Genomic DNA, 19,081 nt, shown 5'->3' with positions numbered 1-19,081 from the left:
TAGGACGTGGACTGTTTTGCAAACCAGTCCCTTATTTCCCAGCTTTTCCTGCCTTTCCTCTCAGTACAGAAATTGGTCTGTGGAAGCCCTTCTGTTTTGGTGCATCCTTTGTGGCAGATGGCCTGTCACTGGCAGCAATACGCTGCTGACCCGATGCTGTGCAGCAGCAATACATAAACCTCTGCTGATTTTATTAGCGTGCTTTGTGATGGGGATCCATAAGCCTCTGAATCTAGGAGCTAAAAAAGTGCAATTGCAAGCTTTACGGCGTACAGCCCGATCGATACAAATTCCAGTTACTTCCTAGTGGGCTGGGAAAGGCATTCATGGGAGCAAGCTCCCTTGTCTTTTCTGCCCGGTGTATTTATGGTAATAGAATAAAAAGGTAGCTGTGCTACACAAAACCGCGCTGCTGCTGGGTGCAAGAGCAGATACATGGATGTGAGCAGCTGCGTAATTGTGGCTTCCCTCTGTCATGAGATTGGCTTCTGTTTTGTCTCTGGTTTCTAGTTATGAAATTTCCTGAAAGAAGACATTGTGCAGCCCGTCTAATTCCCACCAGGCAGCACTTCAGGAAGGTCGGTGTTGTGTGATCGCGTATTCCATCTCCGTTGAGGTAGCAATGGAGCTTGGAAGGCGTTACAAACGGACAAGAAAGGATCACTAATATATCGCTAGCGCTTGTGTGAACCTTGAAGTTTAAGTATTACAAGTTTGAAATATTAGAATAAGCTTTGACCTTTTGACAGTTGTTGCTATATCACTCCAGGCAGGCGGGCAGCTTTGTAAAATTAGGCTTGGTTTTTATTAAAGCTAAGTGGGCCTTCTGCCGCTGTCAGCACCACCTGGCTGGGGAGGAGTTGACAGCGCTGGGCAAGGAGCAGTGCTGGCAACCTGCTGGCATGGTGCAATGGGGACCTGAGTCAGAGCAGAGACTGCAGGAGCTGCTGAAAGAGCATGGCCATTTGTGATAACCTCCTCTGCCTACACAGAGGTGCTGCCTTCTGCTGCAGCTAAACCAGATGCCTTTTAGAGTGGTATTCTCCACAGATTTAAAGTGCAACATTTGCTCACAGAATAGAAGGGATAGGGAAAGGAGAATTGTTTTGAACAATGACAACGCAGAGAAGGGTATAAAAGCATGGGATTGTATTCTTCAGGACACTCTGGGGATTGCAGCCAGGAAAATGAAATCAAAAGGCATTTGTGCCCTTTCTGAACTCAGGATTGGGAACACCTGTGTTCTGTAGGATGGAGCCAACTTTTCTTCATGGTCACCTCATGAGTTTGAGGAATCACAGCTAGTTTTAACCAACTTCTAATTCAAACTTTCTGAAATGAATTTCAGTCAAATTGATTTGGGCTTGGTTTTTGACCGTATATAGGACAATGGCATTGACATAAGCTCGCCTCCCCTCCCTCCTAATGCCATGATACAGTGTTTAATCTGGGAAGCTGCTCTTCGGCTGAGATTCTGGCAATGCTTTCGTATGATGATTTTTCATTGCCACTGGATCCAACAGGACCCATCTGCTCGGAATGGCGAGAAACATCAGAGGAAGCTGAAGTTGACTTTTACTCTAAGCCCCGCTGCATGAGAGAGGAACCCCAAACAGCTCCCAGCACTGTTACCACAACTGAGTACTGACATTGAGCCTGGGGGGCAGCTATACCAAAATGTTGTGTTGTTTTTTGTTTTTTTTTCCCCTTAATCAGAAGCTGTTTAGAAAAGCTGTACCCATGGAAAGCAAAATAGATCCTCACATAAAGGACAGGGCAACATGTAATTCTTCAGCAAGTGTGACAATATGGCATATTTACTGCTGACGTGGGAAGGGGATAATCCATGCCAGTAATTCCGTGACAGAAACGTGTATTGTGTTTTTCCAAGCAGATGTTTCAAGGCGAGTGATGAGCTGTTAGATGAAATTTGAGTGGGAAGGAGGCTGTGGAGAATGAAGTGGAAATACTGAGTTATGACACAGGTCAGAAGCTAGCTTTTAAGTGCAAATCGAGGTATCAGGTTGGAGATAAGGGGGGCTGTTTCCAGTACGTGCCGTAGACTTGTTTTAAGGTCTTGTTCCCTGCTGACTTGGTTTCCCTAAGGAGCGATGTGTACCTACACAGGCATATTGAAAGGCTCTTTTAGGCCGTCCATATGGAGCACACTTAAACTTTGCGTCTGTAACGCAAATTGGCATCTTTAGAAAGAAAATGCATGACATTTGAGGTAAAGCTGCAACAGATGATGCTTTAAGACTGGAAATGAGTTTGGGCATTACCACAAATACTCACACATTTGCAAGAAGTCTCTTCTGCCTCAGGGTGGGTCAAGGATACACTTGAGTGAAGAGAATAATTTTAACTGTTGAGTCTTCCCATATGGACTAAACTGAACAGATTTTCTCCAAGTGGTGTTTTCCTGCAATCCCCACTTAACTGGAGATTTGTTTCATGAAATAAATTATCTTAAAATCAACAGAATTAGGAGAATCTTTAGCCTATGAGCACTTTGGTTCTCTTGGGATGTATCAGCATATTCATTGCTTGTGTGGGAGCAGCAACCATACTAACAGGATCTGTAAATGGAGGTGATATAAAGGTGGGCTGTGTAGTACTTCTCTCCTTGTAGGACCAGTGTGCTGTTGTGGAGCAGGAAGAAAGTCCTTTGCTGGAGAGGTGCCCAGGGTTTTAAAAAGCAGACCGAAGTTATGAATGACAACAAAGAGGAAATTATTAAATTAGAAGATTCAGCATCATGTGAGCATCACTCTTCTTTGTACTGCATAAATATATCCAAAAGCCATTCTCAGTGCCAAATGGTCTGCAATCTTAAAGATGAACTGGGCCTTTTAAACTAAAACCTTTTTACACCGTAGAGAGAGTGCAAATACAACTTAGACCTACTTTGAGGTTGCTGTATCAGCTGAAAGACTGATGGTGGCCTTAGTTATAAAAGAAAATAAGTCCCTGAAAAGATTTTTACTGTTGAGGAGAAAGAATAAGGTGGGTTTTTTCAAGCATGATGTTTTAAAAAACGTTTATTTGTAGGAACTGGCTAAGGGATGTAAGAGAAGGGAGAGCTTTTATTTGCAGCAACTGATTTTGCAGCTAAGAAGGGAGGGTGTGCAGTAAATAGAGTGCCCTACATGCATGGGGCCCAGTTTTTTTTTCCTGTCACCAGGCATGCTGTTGTTTCCACCTGCACGGAGATGTGGTTGTTCTGATTGATTTGCGTGGCCTGCTGTAACTGCTGAGCCAGCAAAGTTGCCCGCATGCTGCTGATAAAATGTCCCTGTGGTTTGCAGCGTGACCCACTGGTGAGACTAATGCAAGCAGTTGCATCCCATCTCTGGGGAATTTCATTCTCACAGCGATCTTTGATTTTATAACTGAGGTAGCTGTCTTGCAAAGAGACGTTGCTTGAGATATAAATTACTCTGACTTTTCTGTCATTATATACCATGAAGTGTAATGTCAGCTTCTCCAGGTAGGATAACAAACAGTTTTTTATTCCTTTGGAAACACCTTAAGATTTCAGAAATGCTCCTGCTCTCATTTTGGCTTTTTTAAGCACTGAAAAAAATGGAAATAAGAACAGTGTTCCTAGAATAGCCAACACCTGCAATAGTACCGTTCCTGCTATGACCCTCATGCCAGATTGAGGAGACAGCAGCCATGTGAATCAGAGTTTGCTTGCTCTTGAGGCTGTGCAGTGGATATCAAGATAGCCAGGGCTTTTTCTCTGTTTTACTCTTTCCCCTCAATAAATTCTATTTTGAGAAAAAAAAAAAAAAAGAAAAAAACAACTTTGTCAAAGAGGGCATGACCCTACGAAAATTTCAGTTTTACCAAATTGGCATTTTCCTTTGCAGACCATCTATACTCAGCATTCATTTTACATTGCAGTCTAAACAATTCACTTGCATTTCAAAGTAGAAGCTGGAGGAGCACTATTGATTGCTTAGCAGAGCAGGTTGAATATGATCTGCAGCCTCCTCTTACACATTGATCCCTTGTCTCTTTACTCACTGCTTCCTGAATGTCACTGAACTGTGAGAGGCCTGCTAAATGGACAAAAATATTGATTTCTTTTTCCCTTCTTTTATTTTTGAAAGCTCCTTATTTACCAAGCACTGAACTAACATCGGGAAAATGAAAGGTCACAAAGAAAGGCAGAAGCAAGTTGATTCTGGAATTTATGTATTATTTTTTTTATTTTAATATGAACTTGGTTGATACATGAGTTCTTTAAATTGTGTTTCCATCAAGAAAGGTTGATTGCCTGAGTGGACCCCTTGAGTTGATGCTGTTTACTTGAATGTCTTAGTGTTGTCTGATTGATGCTGAACTTCTGTGGTACTTTCCTAAATGGATGTTCCTCTGTTGTTATAGTTTTCAGCAATATTTGCAGAGAAGTTAGTGAGCAGCCCCAAGTATGCCAAGTTTTGCTATGTGAGGCAGTGAGAAATGGTCATTCTTTGGAGAGTTTAACAGCGGTAGTGTTTAACCCTTGTTTTGTGCTACTGGGAGCATGACGTTTTTGCAGTGACGAGTGGAGAAGAAAGTTCAATAAGCACAAGCTGGAGCCAGGAAAAACTTAGAAGACATCCCAAGAGTGATGACTGGAAACAGCCTCAGTGTCCAGAAGTTTTGGTATCTGCTGATGATCTACATAAACTCAGAAGCATTTGAGCAGTCAAATGGGGCTGGTTAGAGAAAGTGGAAAACTCTTGGACTGTTGCAGAACATCTGAGATTAATAAACCAAAAAAGCAGCAGGTCCTTGATATGTGATGACACTGTTTTAGCTAGTAACAAAATAAAAAATGGGCAGCAAGGTGGAAGAAGAATGGCTAAGAACATTGAAAGATGGACACATTTTATAGTGAACATGACTTATTCTAGAAATCAGAGCAATTCTCATGCTGTCTATGCTAGTCATTATGAAAATACCCGTTTTTAAATGTATAAAACAAAAAATAATACAGTATTTTAATGGAAAGAAATGCATTATTAACTTTCATGAAATCTTGGATATCAAAACCAATTTTATTCCTGTTTCTTTTGTTTAGAAATCACAGGTATGGTTGTGTTGATAAATACTCTGTTTCAAAGGCCTTGTACTTCAACAGCTGCTACATCTTTGGTGTAGCTGTTCTGATTGCACCTACCAAGGAGGGGCAGGATAGCCAGGGGAAAGAATCCATATACACAAAACTCCCCAGGGACTAATGATTGTAGGTAGAGAAGGCACTTGGAGACTCTTTTATGCACCAGAGACACCTCCGGTTACCGACAGGGACCCATTGCTACGTACTCATTGCTATGAGAGACTCGTGAGAATCTTTGAAAATTATTAGCTTGCTTGAGAGGAGAGGTTTTCATTTAATTAGTAAATACTGGGTGATTAGTGACACTCTCAAGCTCCCTGACATCTCTGCTTATTCTCTCTGTGCCTCAAAACAGGCTCTGAAGGTTTAAAATCAAGAGAATGAATCCAACAATGTCAAGACAAAAAGCATCAATTTTCTGCAGCACCATGGCCAGATGAAGTCTCACAGCCTTACCACCCCACGTTATCGGTTAATGGCTACATTAGCTAGCTACACCTGGAAACCAGTCCCTTCTGGTATTACTGGGAGAAAAAAATATTTTTTGTTTTGTTTTGCTTTTTTGTTTTTCACGAGCGGGAGGCAGATCTTTAGAAGGCTAGAGCACACTTCCGTTTCTGTGAGGATGCAGCAGGTGGGGAAAGATTTCTGAAGATTTATTTTCAAATATCTAGTTTTAGCATTTGACAGGTTTTTTGATCAGAAAGCCATGCGCAAGAATACATATCAATCTGAAAATGGCAGCTGGAATCCTTTAGTGTTGGTGCTCTGCACTTTTCTCTTTATAATTTGCTGGCATTTTTGTTACCAGGGACAATGTGTACTTTGAAGAACAAGTCTCAGTTTTCTAAACTGAGAGCTGCTGAGATCCTGGCTCTGCCTGGGAGCCCTGGTATCGCTCCCTGGACCCTCCCCTGGGGTGTCTTCAGCCACAAACAGCTCCTGCGACTGTATGGCAGAGAGCTCAGCTTCCCATTGCTCACTGGAGAATCAACCATGAGGTCTAAAAATGAAATGCATTTGGTAAGAGTAGGCAACAGGCGCTCTGCTTTCGAGATTTGTCTCTATTTGTCAGGGAGCCAAGTCCTTGAAAGTCTAGCTGACTGAGAATGGGTAATGCACCATAATCTGGGAGCGATACTTGGCCACATCCATTCCCAGGGACACCCACACTGGCATTTAAAAGTCATTTGGTTTTGTTCGGTTCATCTGACTATAGGTACAGTTCAAGTAGGTCTGTACATTTTTTTCCCTAGTGAGGATGGTCAGCGTTATTCTTTTTATTTTGTAGTGGTCAGTCTCACAAATCTTCACTAGTTTGAGTCTTTAGGAAAAACATGGAAGCATATGAGATGGGTACTCTTTGACGTCTTCAGAGCTTCCAACCAACCAGCAAGCATCTGTTGGACAGTACAGGTGATGAGCATGTATTCTGTGAATGGGATCAATATTTCTCTAACAGACATCTCTCTCTTATTTTACATGGATGGAGTGGACAGTAAAATTAAATGTTTTCATCTGTGTTTACTTAGAAATCAGAGGTGAAAATTAAGCACACGTTAACTCTGTATGGGGTTTGAAATCAGAGAGAGGGGATGTCATGTGTGGCCAAGACCCTGACAAGCTGCTGTAGGTGCTTGATATCCCATTCTCATTCCTTTTTAAAGACAGCTAGGTGTCTTTAGATCATTCAGGCTCACTTGAATTTTTCTGCCTCCATCTTCTGTTGTCACCATGTTTCTTTGGTAGCAACAGTCAGGACAGCTTTCCGCTAGCTGGAGGAGGCTTGTTGGATGATGCCTTAAGGTATCTGGACACGCTGTTCTGAGCCACCTTCATTCATGGAAGACTGCTCCTCTGCACAATTGATAGGGCCTAAGCCTAACTTCTTTAAAAATACAGGCAGTTGGTTTTCAGCTTCATCCTTCATCTTCAGGAGCACACCTGTGTTGACCCTGAGCCTTTAAAGAAAAAAGATCCACCATATCCTCTGGTCATCTTTGATCATCTCACTGCTATGTTTTTTTAAAACAGCCATGCAAGCCGTGCCTACTGCATGTCATCACTGGGACTGTCTTTTTCCTCTGGCATTTGCCCTGAATTCTCCTGTTCCGAAGTTCTTGATTCTTGAGGTTGGGGGCTGAGTGCACTGTTCCACTTTTTTTTTATACCCACTGGTATAATTTAGTAAATCTGTCATTTATGCTCAGTATAACAGAGTCATTTAACTGCAGGAGCTCACCAATACAATTAACCCTGTTCCTTCAAAATGAGGAGCTGATTGTCTTGGCATTCACAGGAGCATGGAGCACAGTTAGAGTGCTGTGGTTTCTGGCCCTCCCGGTGCAGTATTGCAGTCAATTGATTATTTTGTTAATTTGTTCTGCATCAGTATCCTGCTGGTTTATTATCATCCAAGTGACTTTATGCACCATGCATAAGTACAAGTATATTAAAAATCAATACTTGAACCTTTCTTCCTTGTAAGTGTCGTATCATCCATGGACTACCTTCTTTGATCAATGGCCTTCGTTCTGATAATGACACATCTAGTAACTTTTGCATGATTTAGTCACGTGCCAATAAAATATATGCTCAGATTTTGATCACTACTTAAGGTTGTATCATAATGAAGAAGGAATAAATGAATTAGGAATGAAATAAACACAAGCTGCTATTGCTGACAAATAAGCCTAAATTTGAGACAGTAAAAACCAGGCTAGTTTTGTAAGGAAATCTTGTTCCTTCACTAATTTCTAATAAGCATCATGTTTCACAGGCTCAAATCCTTTAGAGATGCTATTATCAAAAGTCCATCTTACAAACACTGATTTTCCTGTTTCAGTTAGAGAAATAAGTATTTGAAAGATGACACGGGGGTGCATTGTGGATCCAACTGAGGGCTGGATTCCAGGTCTGATCATGACAGAAGTACACGGGATTTTGGCTGTTATCAGAATGTTCTTCAATGGTTTTCCACCATTCCACATGCAAAGATGTGATCCTAAGCTCTCTCTTTTATGTATTGTTAAAACATACGACCTGCATCATGATATTTAATGCATTTATGTTTCTGATAACACAGGAAGGACTGCTCTTCTTTAGGAAGAAACCTTTAAGAGAGAAGCAAAATCAGATGTGGTCCCTCTCTAGACCTAGTCTCCCTAGGCTAGGGATGAAAGCACAAGTTTTCAGCTGAGGAAAAACGCTATTTTTCTAATCGAGATACCCTGTTGGCAAGAGGACTAGGATTCACTCAAATCAGCTATCTGCTAAACGGGCAGTTCTCCACTGAAATCACTGGAATTGTGTCATCTTTTGCCAGGATAACTTTGCTTGATTGGGGATTTTTTCTGGAATATATGGATGTTACCAGATCTTGGGACCACATTTTCATCAGGCAAGTTCTTGCTTCTCATGCAGGGTAAGATCCTTACACAAGGCAACTGATGAGGCAGTCTGTAGCTCTGAAGAATGGGAAGGTACCAGGACTTTACCCAAGGCTTTCAACCCATTTCGTGACAGGAAAGCCTGATCTTTCCTGGATGCAATTGTGTGAGTTACCACCTTTACTGAACTTAGGTGGAAAAACCTTTCTGTAGTGTAAGAGGCCTCAGGCTTTCTGAGACTGTTACTCCTTAGATGGTAATATCCTGTACACCGTAGCTCCATGTAAAATATTCAGAAAACAGTCTGTAGAGGGGTTTTAGTTCAGAGAAGGTTATACCTCCTTTTCATATATATTTCCTTGTCTCAGAGAATTATAATATAATGTAATGTAATATAATACAAGAAACAAATCATATTTTATTGTAACGATGTAACAAATCTGACAAATGAGATGATCCTGAAGAGTGAAACCAGCCTGTGCTATTTCTGCAAATTGCTCCCCACTTCCTCCAGCTTGTCTTAAAGAAAAGCCATGGCTCCAAAGCCTTGCTTTTTAATTAGAAGAATTCCTTTTGTGCTACATCCTAATTCAGTGCCTTAATGCAGCAGGTCCTGCAGAGCCAGCAAGCTTGCGTGGGAGCACGAACGCATGAAATCTTTTTCTCTGGCATCCCTCTAAGTGAGGGTTGGCTTCTGTTCGTAATTATTTGATGTGGTGACAGCTCGGGGTTTGCAATTGCAAGCACAGAGGCAGGGGTGGTAACGGAGGAAGGCATAATGACAGGTGATTGCTCTGTTGTCTCCATGGCATCACTGAGCCTTATCTTAGAGGTATCAAACAGTGTGCTTATACCTTTCTTTATACAGATACCTGGCACCACTAAGTACACCTCATGTGGTTCCTGCTTAATCACTGTCCTCTTTTCAGCTTATTTTGTTTTAGTTTTTCTTTTCAGTCTTCTCTGCTTTTAGTGAATGTGAACAAGTAATGGAAACACATAGAAATGAAAGCTATCAATTTAGTATTTTATCATTTTGTACCTTTAGCTAAGGAGTTGGAATTCACACAAGTAGACTTTTAGAAACATTGATACAGCCTTTTAGGGCAGATCAGTGATTTCCAGTAGCCTCTGTCAGAGTGGGTCAGGTACACGGTGCCTCAGCCTGCTCCCTGTGCATTGGTATTAGGCTTTCAGGGTTATAATGAAGCAATGTAGCTGCGAGGAAAACAGCTTTTAGCTCCAATCAGTTAGATCCCAGTTTCATCTCAGCCTTAGGCACCTCACTGAGCGCTGTCTTTTGAGGCTCCCGCTTTAATTAACGGAGATAGAAGGACACCTCTAAGAATGAATCAACTGATCTAAGGGCTGATTTAGCCTTTGGATGAATTTCTCCTCTGCTGATTTTGACACTACGTGAGTTACTGTGACACAGCAGGGTAACTCCTGTATACATCTTCTTAATCAGAAATGCCAAAGCCACACATGTAGAAATGGCTTCATAAGTTAGGAGATTTCTTTAATAACTGTGTTTTTTTTGTTGTTGTTGTTGCTTTTTTCATTTTTTTTAAACTAAATGCCTAAGGAAATGTTAATTTTTGTTTGCTGCCTTCTTTCTGCTTCTCAAGGTGTTCCCAATTAATGATTTTCAGTTTTTCTGTTTGATCAAGAGGGATGGATTTTTTTATGATGCTGCTGATGATTTTTTAACAAGATGCTGGGATTATCATGCTGTCTTGGTTCTAGGTGTTAGGCCAAGCAGAGTATGCCAGACTTGAGAGCATGTCTGCAAGGTGTGTTAACAGATATTGGAACAATTACAACCGATTAGTGGTGTCCTTTTGGAGAGTCCTTTTACGTGGGTACAAATAAGATGATTATGGTCTGACATTTGTAGTTTCTGCCTCCAAAGGTATTTGTGTAAGTTTTCTTGTTTTCTATAGTGCTTAGTTATGTTTACACGTGAATTTGCAGTTCATAAAAAATATCTCTAAAAAACTGTGTCTGCTTGTGTTTCATAACCAGTATTCTCATGTCTTACACTTTGACCAGTCTTGTCCACTTAGTGGCATTTTCTCATTTAGTTTTTCTTGCCAATGTATTTATTTATCACTTATTTATTGCAAAGATAATCCCTGAAAGTGAATGGCTCGGTAAGATGTGTTTTTGAGAACCTCAGAAGTACAATGGGAACACACAGCCCCAGGTACTTTTCTCCCAACAAATCTCTTTTGCAGGAAAGGCAAAAGAGGTATATTCTAAAAAAGTCATACTCTGAAAATATGTGGATTAAAATCTGAAAAAGTAAAAGACATCATGGCCCAGACATGCATCCTCATTTTATCAATTGCCTGCAGCTTGGAACAGTCATGTCGGGAATTAGTTAAATAATTTTGTCATCAAATAATGGCAGTGGTTTTGATTCTGATGGCTCTGAGAAAGTAAAGCATGGCAAGAAGATCCATGACACTAATGATGTCTGAATAGGGACTATTTCTTGTGCAGATTCTCGGGTATCTAAAATGCGATCAATCTTTAGCTTTCCTCCAGGTAGGACACTTCTGGGTGTCTCTCCTCTACATAGCCATCTTCTTCCCAAGAATTGTATTAGCGCTTGAGCTCTCTGCCTCTTTGCAAATTTCAACTGAAATCAGCCACAGGTTTGAACAAATAACACACACACAAATAATGTGATTTCATAAGCCTTCTCTCTCCTGAAAACAATGCTAAAAAAATCTTTGTAGTTAAGAACATTGAGCTAACGTTGTAAAAATTAACCCTTCCAGGTAAAGAAAGCCGTGCAACAAGAAGGCTTCAGCAGAAGAAAGAGAGGATATAGAGATATCAATGACATTGACATCAACATGAATGATCCTTTATTTACAAAGCAATGGTATCTGGTAAGTTTGAAAGAAAATCACAGTAATCCTAACTAAATAATTGGCGTTCAACTTTTTCCATGCCATTGCAATGTCTTGCAAGTGTTCTTTCCAATTCTCTCACAAGAACTTGGGAATGGATCCAAGACACTGGCCTGTTGTTTTTAACTGTACCTTTTTTATGCTGGGAAGACCCAGCAAACTTCAAGAGCTAAATTTCATTTCAGTCAATGGAAAGATCCTTAGAAGGCTTGAAAGAGGACTGTATTGGTGTCCTGTGGGCATTCCTGGTGTGCTGATGTGACCCCTAAAACTGCATATGAATCATGTCTTTGAGCTGTTGCCAGGTAAAGCATTGTTACAGAATTATAACAAAAAGTTTTAGTGTACTAACTAGAAAAAGTTGAGGTTTTACTTTTCTTGTAGAAATTTGAATACTGTTTAATTGATTTTCTTCTGTCAAAAGCAGAGCATCTGAAAAGTGATGAATTTGGGCTTTAGGCCAATGTCAAAATAAATTAATGTTTTACTAAGTTGTTGCATTTTTAATGTGTCCCATTTTACAAGGAGAAGTTTTTAGACTTAAAAAATATTTTTTTACATAAAATTAGCTAAGAAAGATATTTTGCTCTTAAAAATGTGATAAAGTAACTTTGGTGTTTTGACATTGCAACCTATTTACGGTAAAATACTTTGTAAATGTAATACCATCTTGTTCACTTAAGATGTCTCTTTTTGCTAATGAAAAGTGTTTCTTGTTCTCTTTCCTTTTAATGCATGTCCTATGTTTTATGAATCCATCAAATATGTCTGTTAATTTTTTCTAAGATGAGAGGTGCCAGATGAATGAAGGCATTGTTAGCATGGATGGGACTTCATCCTTGACTGAATAATAAACTAAAGTGTGAATTAATTCACTTCTTTGTGGTACTTCAGTCAATCAAAATGTTGCGGTGATAAAAATAACCATATTTTTTATCAAGCTATGCATGTAGGTTTTAGGTTATAAAGTGCACTAAAATGCACTTTGATACAATGTGTCTGACACAAAGTTGAAGTTTTGCGTTTGGAAGAGCAGCATCCATATTAGGTTTACCATGGAACTTGAGAAATTTGTGAATGAGACTGGTAAACATGACTAGTGCCTGAAGACAGAGGGGATTGCCCTTTCCCCCGACGTACAATCATATTCACGTACAATATTGGACAGGACCCTTGAAGTTCATCTGCTGAACCTTCCTGCTCAAAGCAGGCCTAATTAGTTTACCAAAGAAGTCATTTCTGACACTAAACCCACTGGTCATGACTTTCAGTAGCTCCCCGCTTTCAAGAAAAAAAGCATTACCTGCTCATTAAAAAGTCCTCTGTAAAACTACTGTAGTAACTTTTGCTAGCTTGACCCACTGCCCTGACATACTTGAGTAGAAAAATCCTCCTTTGGGTTGAACAGATTCAGGGTTTAACCAAATCTTATAAGCCACAAAGAAGTGAATTTACTATTACCACCTTTTTTTTTTTTTTAAATCCCTGCTTTATTGCAGTAGATATGATTACATATAGCTGTGTACCCCAAAGCAAACTGGACATATTTTGCATACCAAAGATACATGCAAAGGTATAATGAAAAAATCAATGGCTGTCGTAGTGTGTATATCAAGTAAAAAAAATATTCTTCTTTTTCACTGATGTATTAGATTAACACTGGTCAAGCAGATGGGACTCCTGGACTTGACCTTAATGTAGCTGAAGCATGGGAGCTCGGATACACAGGGAAAGGAGTTACCATAGGAATTATGGATGACGGTAAGTGAAGACTGCATGCTAATTTAATATTTTAAAGTAGCTTTTCCCATGCAATCAAAGTCAAAAAAAGATTAAAAAGTAATAATGGATTGCTTATAGTGCTGAGACTTCCAACCTTCAGGGAAAATATGTTACAAAGTCTTCAATAGGGATACAGAGGCATGGATATCCAAAGCACTAAAAGCAGTTTGCTGTTATCAAACAGAGGTCTTCCAGGGCACACTATAACAATCATTAAGCCAAAGGAAAGACTCCCCTTGACTTCTGTAGGCACTGACTGGAGGACATAATTGCCCTGCAAAAAGTACTTAAGAAAACATTTTCTGGGTTACATTATTCTCAAAGTCATACTTGACAGCTGAAATAATTAAACACTTTCATGCTGAATGTCAATAAAGACCTGCATATTAAATACATTACTAATTTGAGGCTAAGTTCAGGGAAGATGAAGATAAAAGATACAGTTGAAGTCACAGCTGCTTTACTCATGGATTCCTTGCTGACGTACAGGAATTCTGTGTAGTCGTTCATCAGTTCTCTCTGGGCTAAATTTTGAAAATTTCATTTTTATGGTGGCTGAACAATATTAAAAATAAATAAAAAGGCTGGATCCACGTATGTTTTCTAGGGTCAGCTGAGGTGTGTCCTCATTCATTTCTGTTCCTCATCTGCTCACTCTTAAGACAGGGCTCTTGGGGAAGTACAAAAGTAGATTCACACACTGTTATATTGATGTCATGAGAAATCACATTTTTACTGATCCCACAGAAGCGGGACTTTGCTTTCAGAATGGCTGGGCATGACTATAATGGGAATCACAACAAACTAATTAAGCTTCAGGTCAAATAAAGCTATTGAGAGGTGTTAGCCCATCAGATATAGCTTTTAGAGAAGGGAGTATTTTGTCTTGTATTCTCTTTCAGTGAATCTGGAAGAGAGCACCTGAATAAAATGTTTCTTTGTTGAGACTTCTGTTGCCCATCCCCCATTTAGATCAACAAGGCTTTCCACAGGTACAAGGGTCCCTTCTTGCAAATCTAATGCTAAGGACCCTACATAATGGGAGGTAATTTTTTCATCAGAACAATAGCAATAACATGCCATTCTCTTTGCAGATAAAATTGACCATGTAATAACGTGTTGGTTGGAAGCACTAATGTTCAAAATGTAACATGAGATTAGTGGCCTTTTCTTTGTACATTTTAACTGGATATGTAATAGGTCAGCTTATCCCATGTGAGCGTAGATCTGCTGCTTCTGTTATTCCATCCACGGGGATATGTATATTTGCCATCTTTGGAAAGATTTAATGCAGTAGCATGAGCATATTCCGCACCACTGCCTTGTTACAGGCGTTAGCATACCACCAAAGTGCAGAGCCACCATTTAAATTCATGCAGTGTAAAATATCAGGGTTTCTATTTGTGTGCGTGCTCTTGATAGCTTTGGGTATGGTATTTTTGTTTTCTTCTCTGATTTGCTTAGAGATCCAGGGGACTTAAGAGTTCCTTCTGGAAGAGTTTTTCAGTGCTTGTAGTGCTAGGTCCGAATCAGATAAGTCCACGAGCTCTTAGTGAATATTTGACTTGTTTTGAATTTCTGGTTTGTCAGCTTTTTTAAACCATGTGTATGAATGCTCACAATCTAAATTTTTAAGCGTCATGATACTGCACCTCATGAGGCCAACACCTCAGACTGCAACCTATGTCCGGATATTTGCTAAAACAGTCTAATCCAACATGTTTCCTGTCATTCACATAGTCAAACGTTTGCCTGAGTGATCTCCCCAGGTCTAGTTTAGGTAATTTTCTGTCTACTTAGTTTATCATTTTCAGTGTTTAAATTACTCCTTTTTTATATTCTGTACTGATCCAGTGCTTGCTGACGTTCATAGTTTTGGTATGCTTTGACACCCACAGCACTTTGTGTAAAGATAAATTGTTATTTAAACTAGTCTTACTAAACAAATATGATCTAGTTTACAAAACAGGCCAATAAATTTTGTCACTGAGCACCCCTTCTCAACTGGCACCTGGATTTTGACATAAATGATTTAGAACTCCTAGCTGGGACTGCATCAGAAATGATGCTGCAATTTTTAAGTCAACATGTAAAAATTGGAATCGCACTTCAGTCAATTGCATTATTTGCCTTGATTGTTTTCCTGTGGTTGCAAAGGACTCTTGTTTTGTTATGTGATCATTAGAAAATATTTTTTGGAAACTGTTAACCTTTGGTTTGTAATCTGTCATTATTTTATTGCAGGAATTGATTATCTGCATCCTGATCTTGCCTCTAATTATGTAAGTACATGCTGACCTTTCCTGTAAAACGTGGATTTTCTTATTATTATGATCCCTCTTTGCTACAAAATTTTAAACGAGTAAAATAACAGTACATCTGAACTATTGATCTTACAGATGATACATTCCACATCGAAATAAGCAGAATAAAAATGGGACTGCCTGTGCAAGGAATGAAAAGGTGACAAGGCTTTTTGTGCAGGAATGACAGTGCTGCCTCACATTAAATAAGCTGCAGTTTGCAGTATTGGATTTAGGGCAGAAATGAGTAACCTGGGAATTGGCTCTAAATCCTGCTGTTAAGATGCAGAATGCACCTGTCACTTGGAGGGCCACAGAGCTGTGGGCTGTGGCAATGCTGCTATTGTTCACCATGGCTCCAGCATTTATTAGGTTTTGAAACCTCCAGGAACACCTTAATTTCTTTATAACAGGTGATTTGGTCCAGTGCTCCAAAGCACATGCAGGGCAGATTGTGTATTATCAGCACATGCTTCGTCCATTGATTGTTTCTCGAACCTACCTCAGGCTTACCTTCAGACTTGAGGCTTTTTATCTTTCTTAATTCTTCCTGGCTCTCCGCAGCCCCTCACTGACACTAGCTCCGGTCTCCAGGTGTCTACAAGGGCTCCCAGCACCCTCACACTGTGGGCTGCCCTTGTTATTTCAGGCAGTTCTCTGGCAGTGACAGTCAAGAAGCTGTGGCTCTTTGCCCAGAGGCTTGCAATGTTTCTGCGTTAGGTCTTGCTGTTTTCTTGCAGTCAGTGGCTTTCTCACTAGAAGCCAAGGCTTCTTCAGCTAAACAGCATGGTTTGGTTTTTAATTGCAATTAAATTTAAAAAAAATGGAAATTTTGGTAAAAACATGAGCCATTCTGGAAGAACAGCTCAAAATGAGAAAGATTAAGACAATTCTTCTATGCATTAGTTGTTGCAATTTGGAAAATAATAAAAACTACACAGAATGAAAGCTCATTCCTTGTAGTAAACATCAAAGCACCTTTGGTGGAGGTTATATAGATACAGAAGGTGTTGACTTTGGACAAGAAATTTGAGAAAATCTTTACTGCAGAGGTGAAGTGCACTCTATATGAACTGGCTTACTAACTTGATAGCAGGCAATTAAAAACCTGTGCCCTAACTGCAAAATCCTCACCCAAGAGAAATAACTCAGTAGAATGCTTCCATAAATTGATACAAATAAAGATGTTATTAAAAGATAGCCTTTGTCTTTGCAGGAATTCTTCTCCGCATGTGTGTTTTTAGCTTATGATCTAGGGCCAGAATGTGCTTTTTACTCACTCACTTGCTTTTACAGCAGCAGGCATGAACAAAGCATGAGAGAATATTCTGTTCCTAAAAAACATGTTTCAAATAAACAAGCTAAACCTGTGTTATCATATCTGATCTAATGTCAATTGGGAACATTTCTGTTTTTAACAGTGAACCTAGGATCATGCCCAGAAAGTAAAAATAGATTTCTTAGTATTACAGTGTTTTTTATTTCTAAGAATATTTTTCTGTTTGATAGATAAATACTTGTCAGGCTTAGCAGAAATGTATTGGTTTTAGAGTGGCAATACTGAATATTTTAGAAATTAATGAAAATAACGTAGAGAATGTAATGGCAATGCGCAGAGGTGATGCTAGAAGTCAGAAAGCAGTGGAGCTGGACACAGACCAAGAACTATTGGGCTGAAAATCGGAGATAAAAAGCTGGCTGGGAGTAGGGAAAACAAATCTGTGATGGTAAATGTGAAAGACCTGTGCAGAGAATGATCTTGAGATGAGAATCTGAAAAAGTCTGTGTGGCAATGGCTTTGACCTAGCAAAGGGTGATCCTGTAGTGGAGCAATGATTGGGCTGTTGGGGGACAAAAGAAGATTGCCTGTCCAATGCAAAATGCAGGGCTGGTCCTGGCTTGGGCAGGGCAGATCAATAGCCAGACACAGGGGAGAAAAGACTGAGGAACAAGTGGTTGGTGAGACAAATAATCCTTTAAGGAGCAGCAGAAGCCCCATCTGAAAGATCACCGTCTTAAAGGAGATAATAAGTCAAATGTTTTTAATACAGAAATACAAAAATATGAGCTGAATATACCAGAGGACATGGCAAGGAAATGTACTGATAAATTAGTACATTATGGGCAAGGTAAACAGTAAAAAGGTAAACTTGGTAACCAGTAAAGCTGCTGGCACCTCCGCACACAAAGCCGGCTGCTGTGGCTGTGTCTGAGAGGTGGGCAAGGCTGTTCCTGCTCCTGCTGCAAAAATCTGCCTTCTCCTCCCCCACCGAAGCATAGCACAGTGGTTGCAGGGCTTGGTTCATCCATGCTTTGCCTCTCCTCCTCTCCCTGCAGGGCTACGCAGGCCTCTTTGAGTCCTAGGAGAGCCTGCTCTGATAGCATCTACTGAGTCTCAGAGGCCATGGGGGCCTTTTTTCCCAGTAGGCAGGAATTTGGGCATGAACTAAAGACAAGAACTTAAATTCAGCTGAAGGAAAGATGAGCTGAGACCAAAAAATGGAATGAAGTTGGTCTCTTAGGAATGAGTTGTTAACTCTCTTCAGGCCAGCATAACAAGTGCAATCACCCTCGCATGGTTCCTGTACCACAAGTTTGGCATTTGCTGGCATTTGCACTTTGGGGCAGCTTTCTTTTAAGTTGCATTGTTTATTTTTAGGAAATTAAAAGCCTACAGCTTATGTGTCTCTGGTGTGTACATGCCTACATGCCGTGGCAATATCTGTTCATCTTCGTGGAAAATTGGGAACAATTAGAAAGTCTCTCAAAGGTGGTGTTTTCAGCACGTTAGCATTTTTCAAGTATAAACACTTGGCTTTGGTTACTCGGTTTAATTTGGCTTTTATGTTTTTGACTTGCTGGTTTCCTGCTTGAACTGTTTAGTGGGGGGTTAGCACTTAGACATAATGGGGTCAGGGAAGAGAAAGTGCTTTCTAAAGACAAAAATCATTTTGTATTTTTTCTTAAACATTTACGAAATATGACAGGACATCCAGGTGCCCCAAAGAAGGGCAATGAAGCTGGTGAAGCTTCTAGAGAACAAGTCTGACGAGGATCGGCCGAGGGAGCTGGGGTTGTTTAGCCTGGAGAAAAGAAGGCTCAGAGGAGACCTTATCACAATCTACAATTACCTTAAAAGAGGCTATAGCAAGGGAGGGATCTGTCTCCTCCATGCACCAGGTGATAAGACAAGGGGTAATGGCCTTAAGTTGTACCAGTGGAAGTTTAGGTTGGATATTAAGAAAACTTTCTTCACTGAAGGGGTTGGGAAGTATTGGAACAGCCTGTCCAGGGAAGTGGTTGAGTCACCATCCCTGGAGGTCTTCAGAAAACTTAGATGTAGATGTAGAGCTTAGTGATGTGGTTTAATGGTGGACTTGGCAGTGCTAGGTTAAAGGCTGGACTAGATGAAGTTAGAGTTTTTTTCCAACCTAAACGATTCTATATACTTAAGAAGGAGCATGCGTGTTCATGGTCTGTATGGACTGCTCTCCCAGCACCCCTCCAGCAAGCTGCAGCACAGCTACTTGCTGTTTGGGAATTAGCGGGTTATTGCAAAGCTGGAATTTTCCA

General features: G+C 40.2%; 1 protein-coding gene across 4 annotated transcripts in view; it reads left to right on the top strand.

Annotated features, from left to right (window-relative positions):
* Nucleotides 1–19,081, top strand: part of PCSK2 (proprotein convertase subtilisin/kexin type 2) — a 101,079-nt gene that overhangs the window by 36,123 nt on the left and 45,875 nt on the right. For all 4 annotated transcript variants that reach the window (XM_080587124.1, XM_080587122.1, XM_080587125.1 and 1 more), the window contains exons 3-5: nucleotides 11,289–11,402; nucleotides 13,076–13,184; nucleotides 15,450–15,487. In XM_080587124.1, the coding sequence (XP_080443250.1) occupies nucleotides 11,289–11,402; nucleotides 13,076–13,184; nucleotides 15,450–15,487 (261 nt within the window). The remainder of the gene's footprint in view (nucleotides 1–11,288; nucleotides 11,403–13,075; nucleotides 13,185–15,449; nucleotides 15,488–19,081) is intronic.

Source organism: Anser brachyrhynchus (assembly GCF_964034855.1).
Source record: "Anser brachyrhynchus genome assembly, chromosome: 3".
In the NCBI taxonomy this organism is placed as follows: Eukaryota; Metazoa; Chordata; class Aves; order Anseriformes; family Anatidae; genus Anser; species Anser brachyrhynchus.
This window is presented reverse-complemented; position numbering and strand designations above follow the sequence as displayed.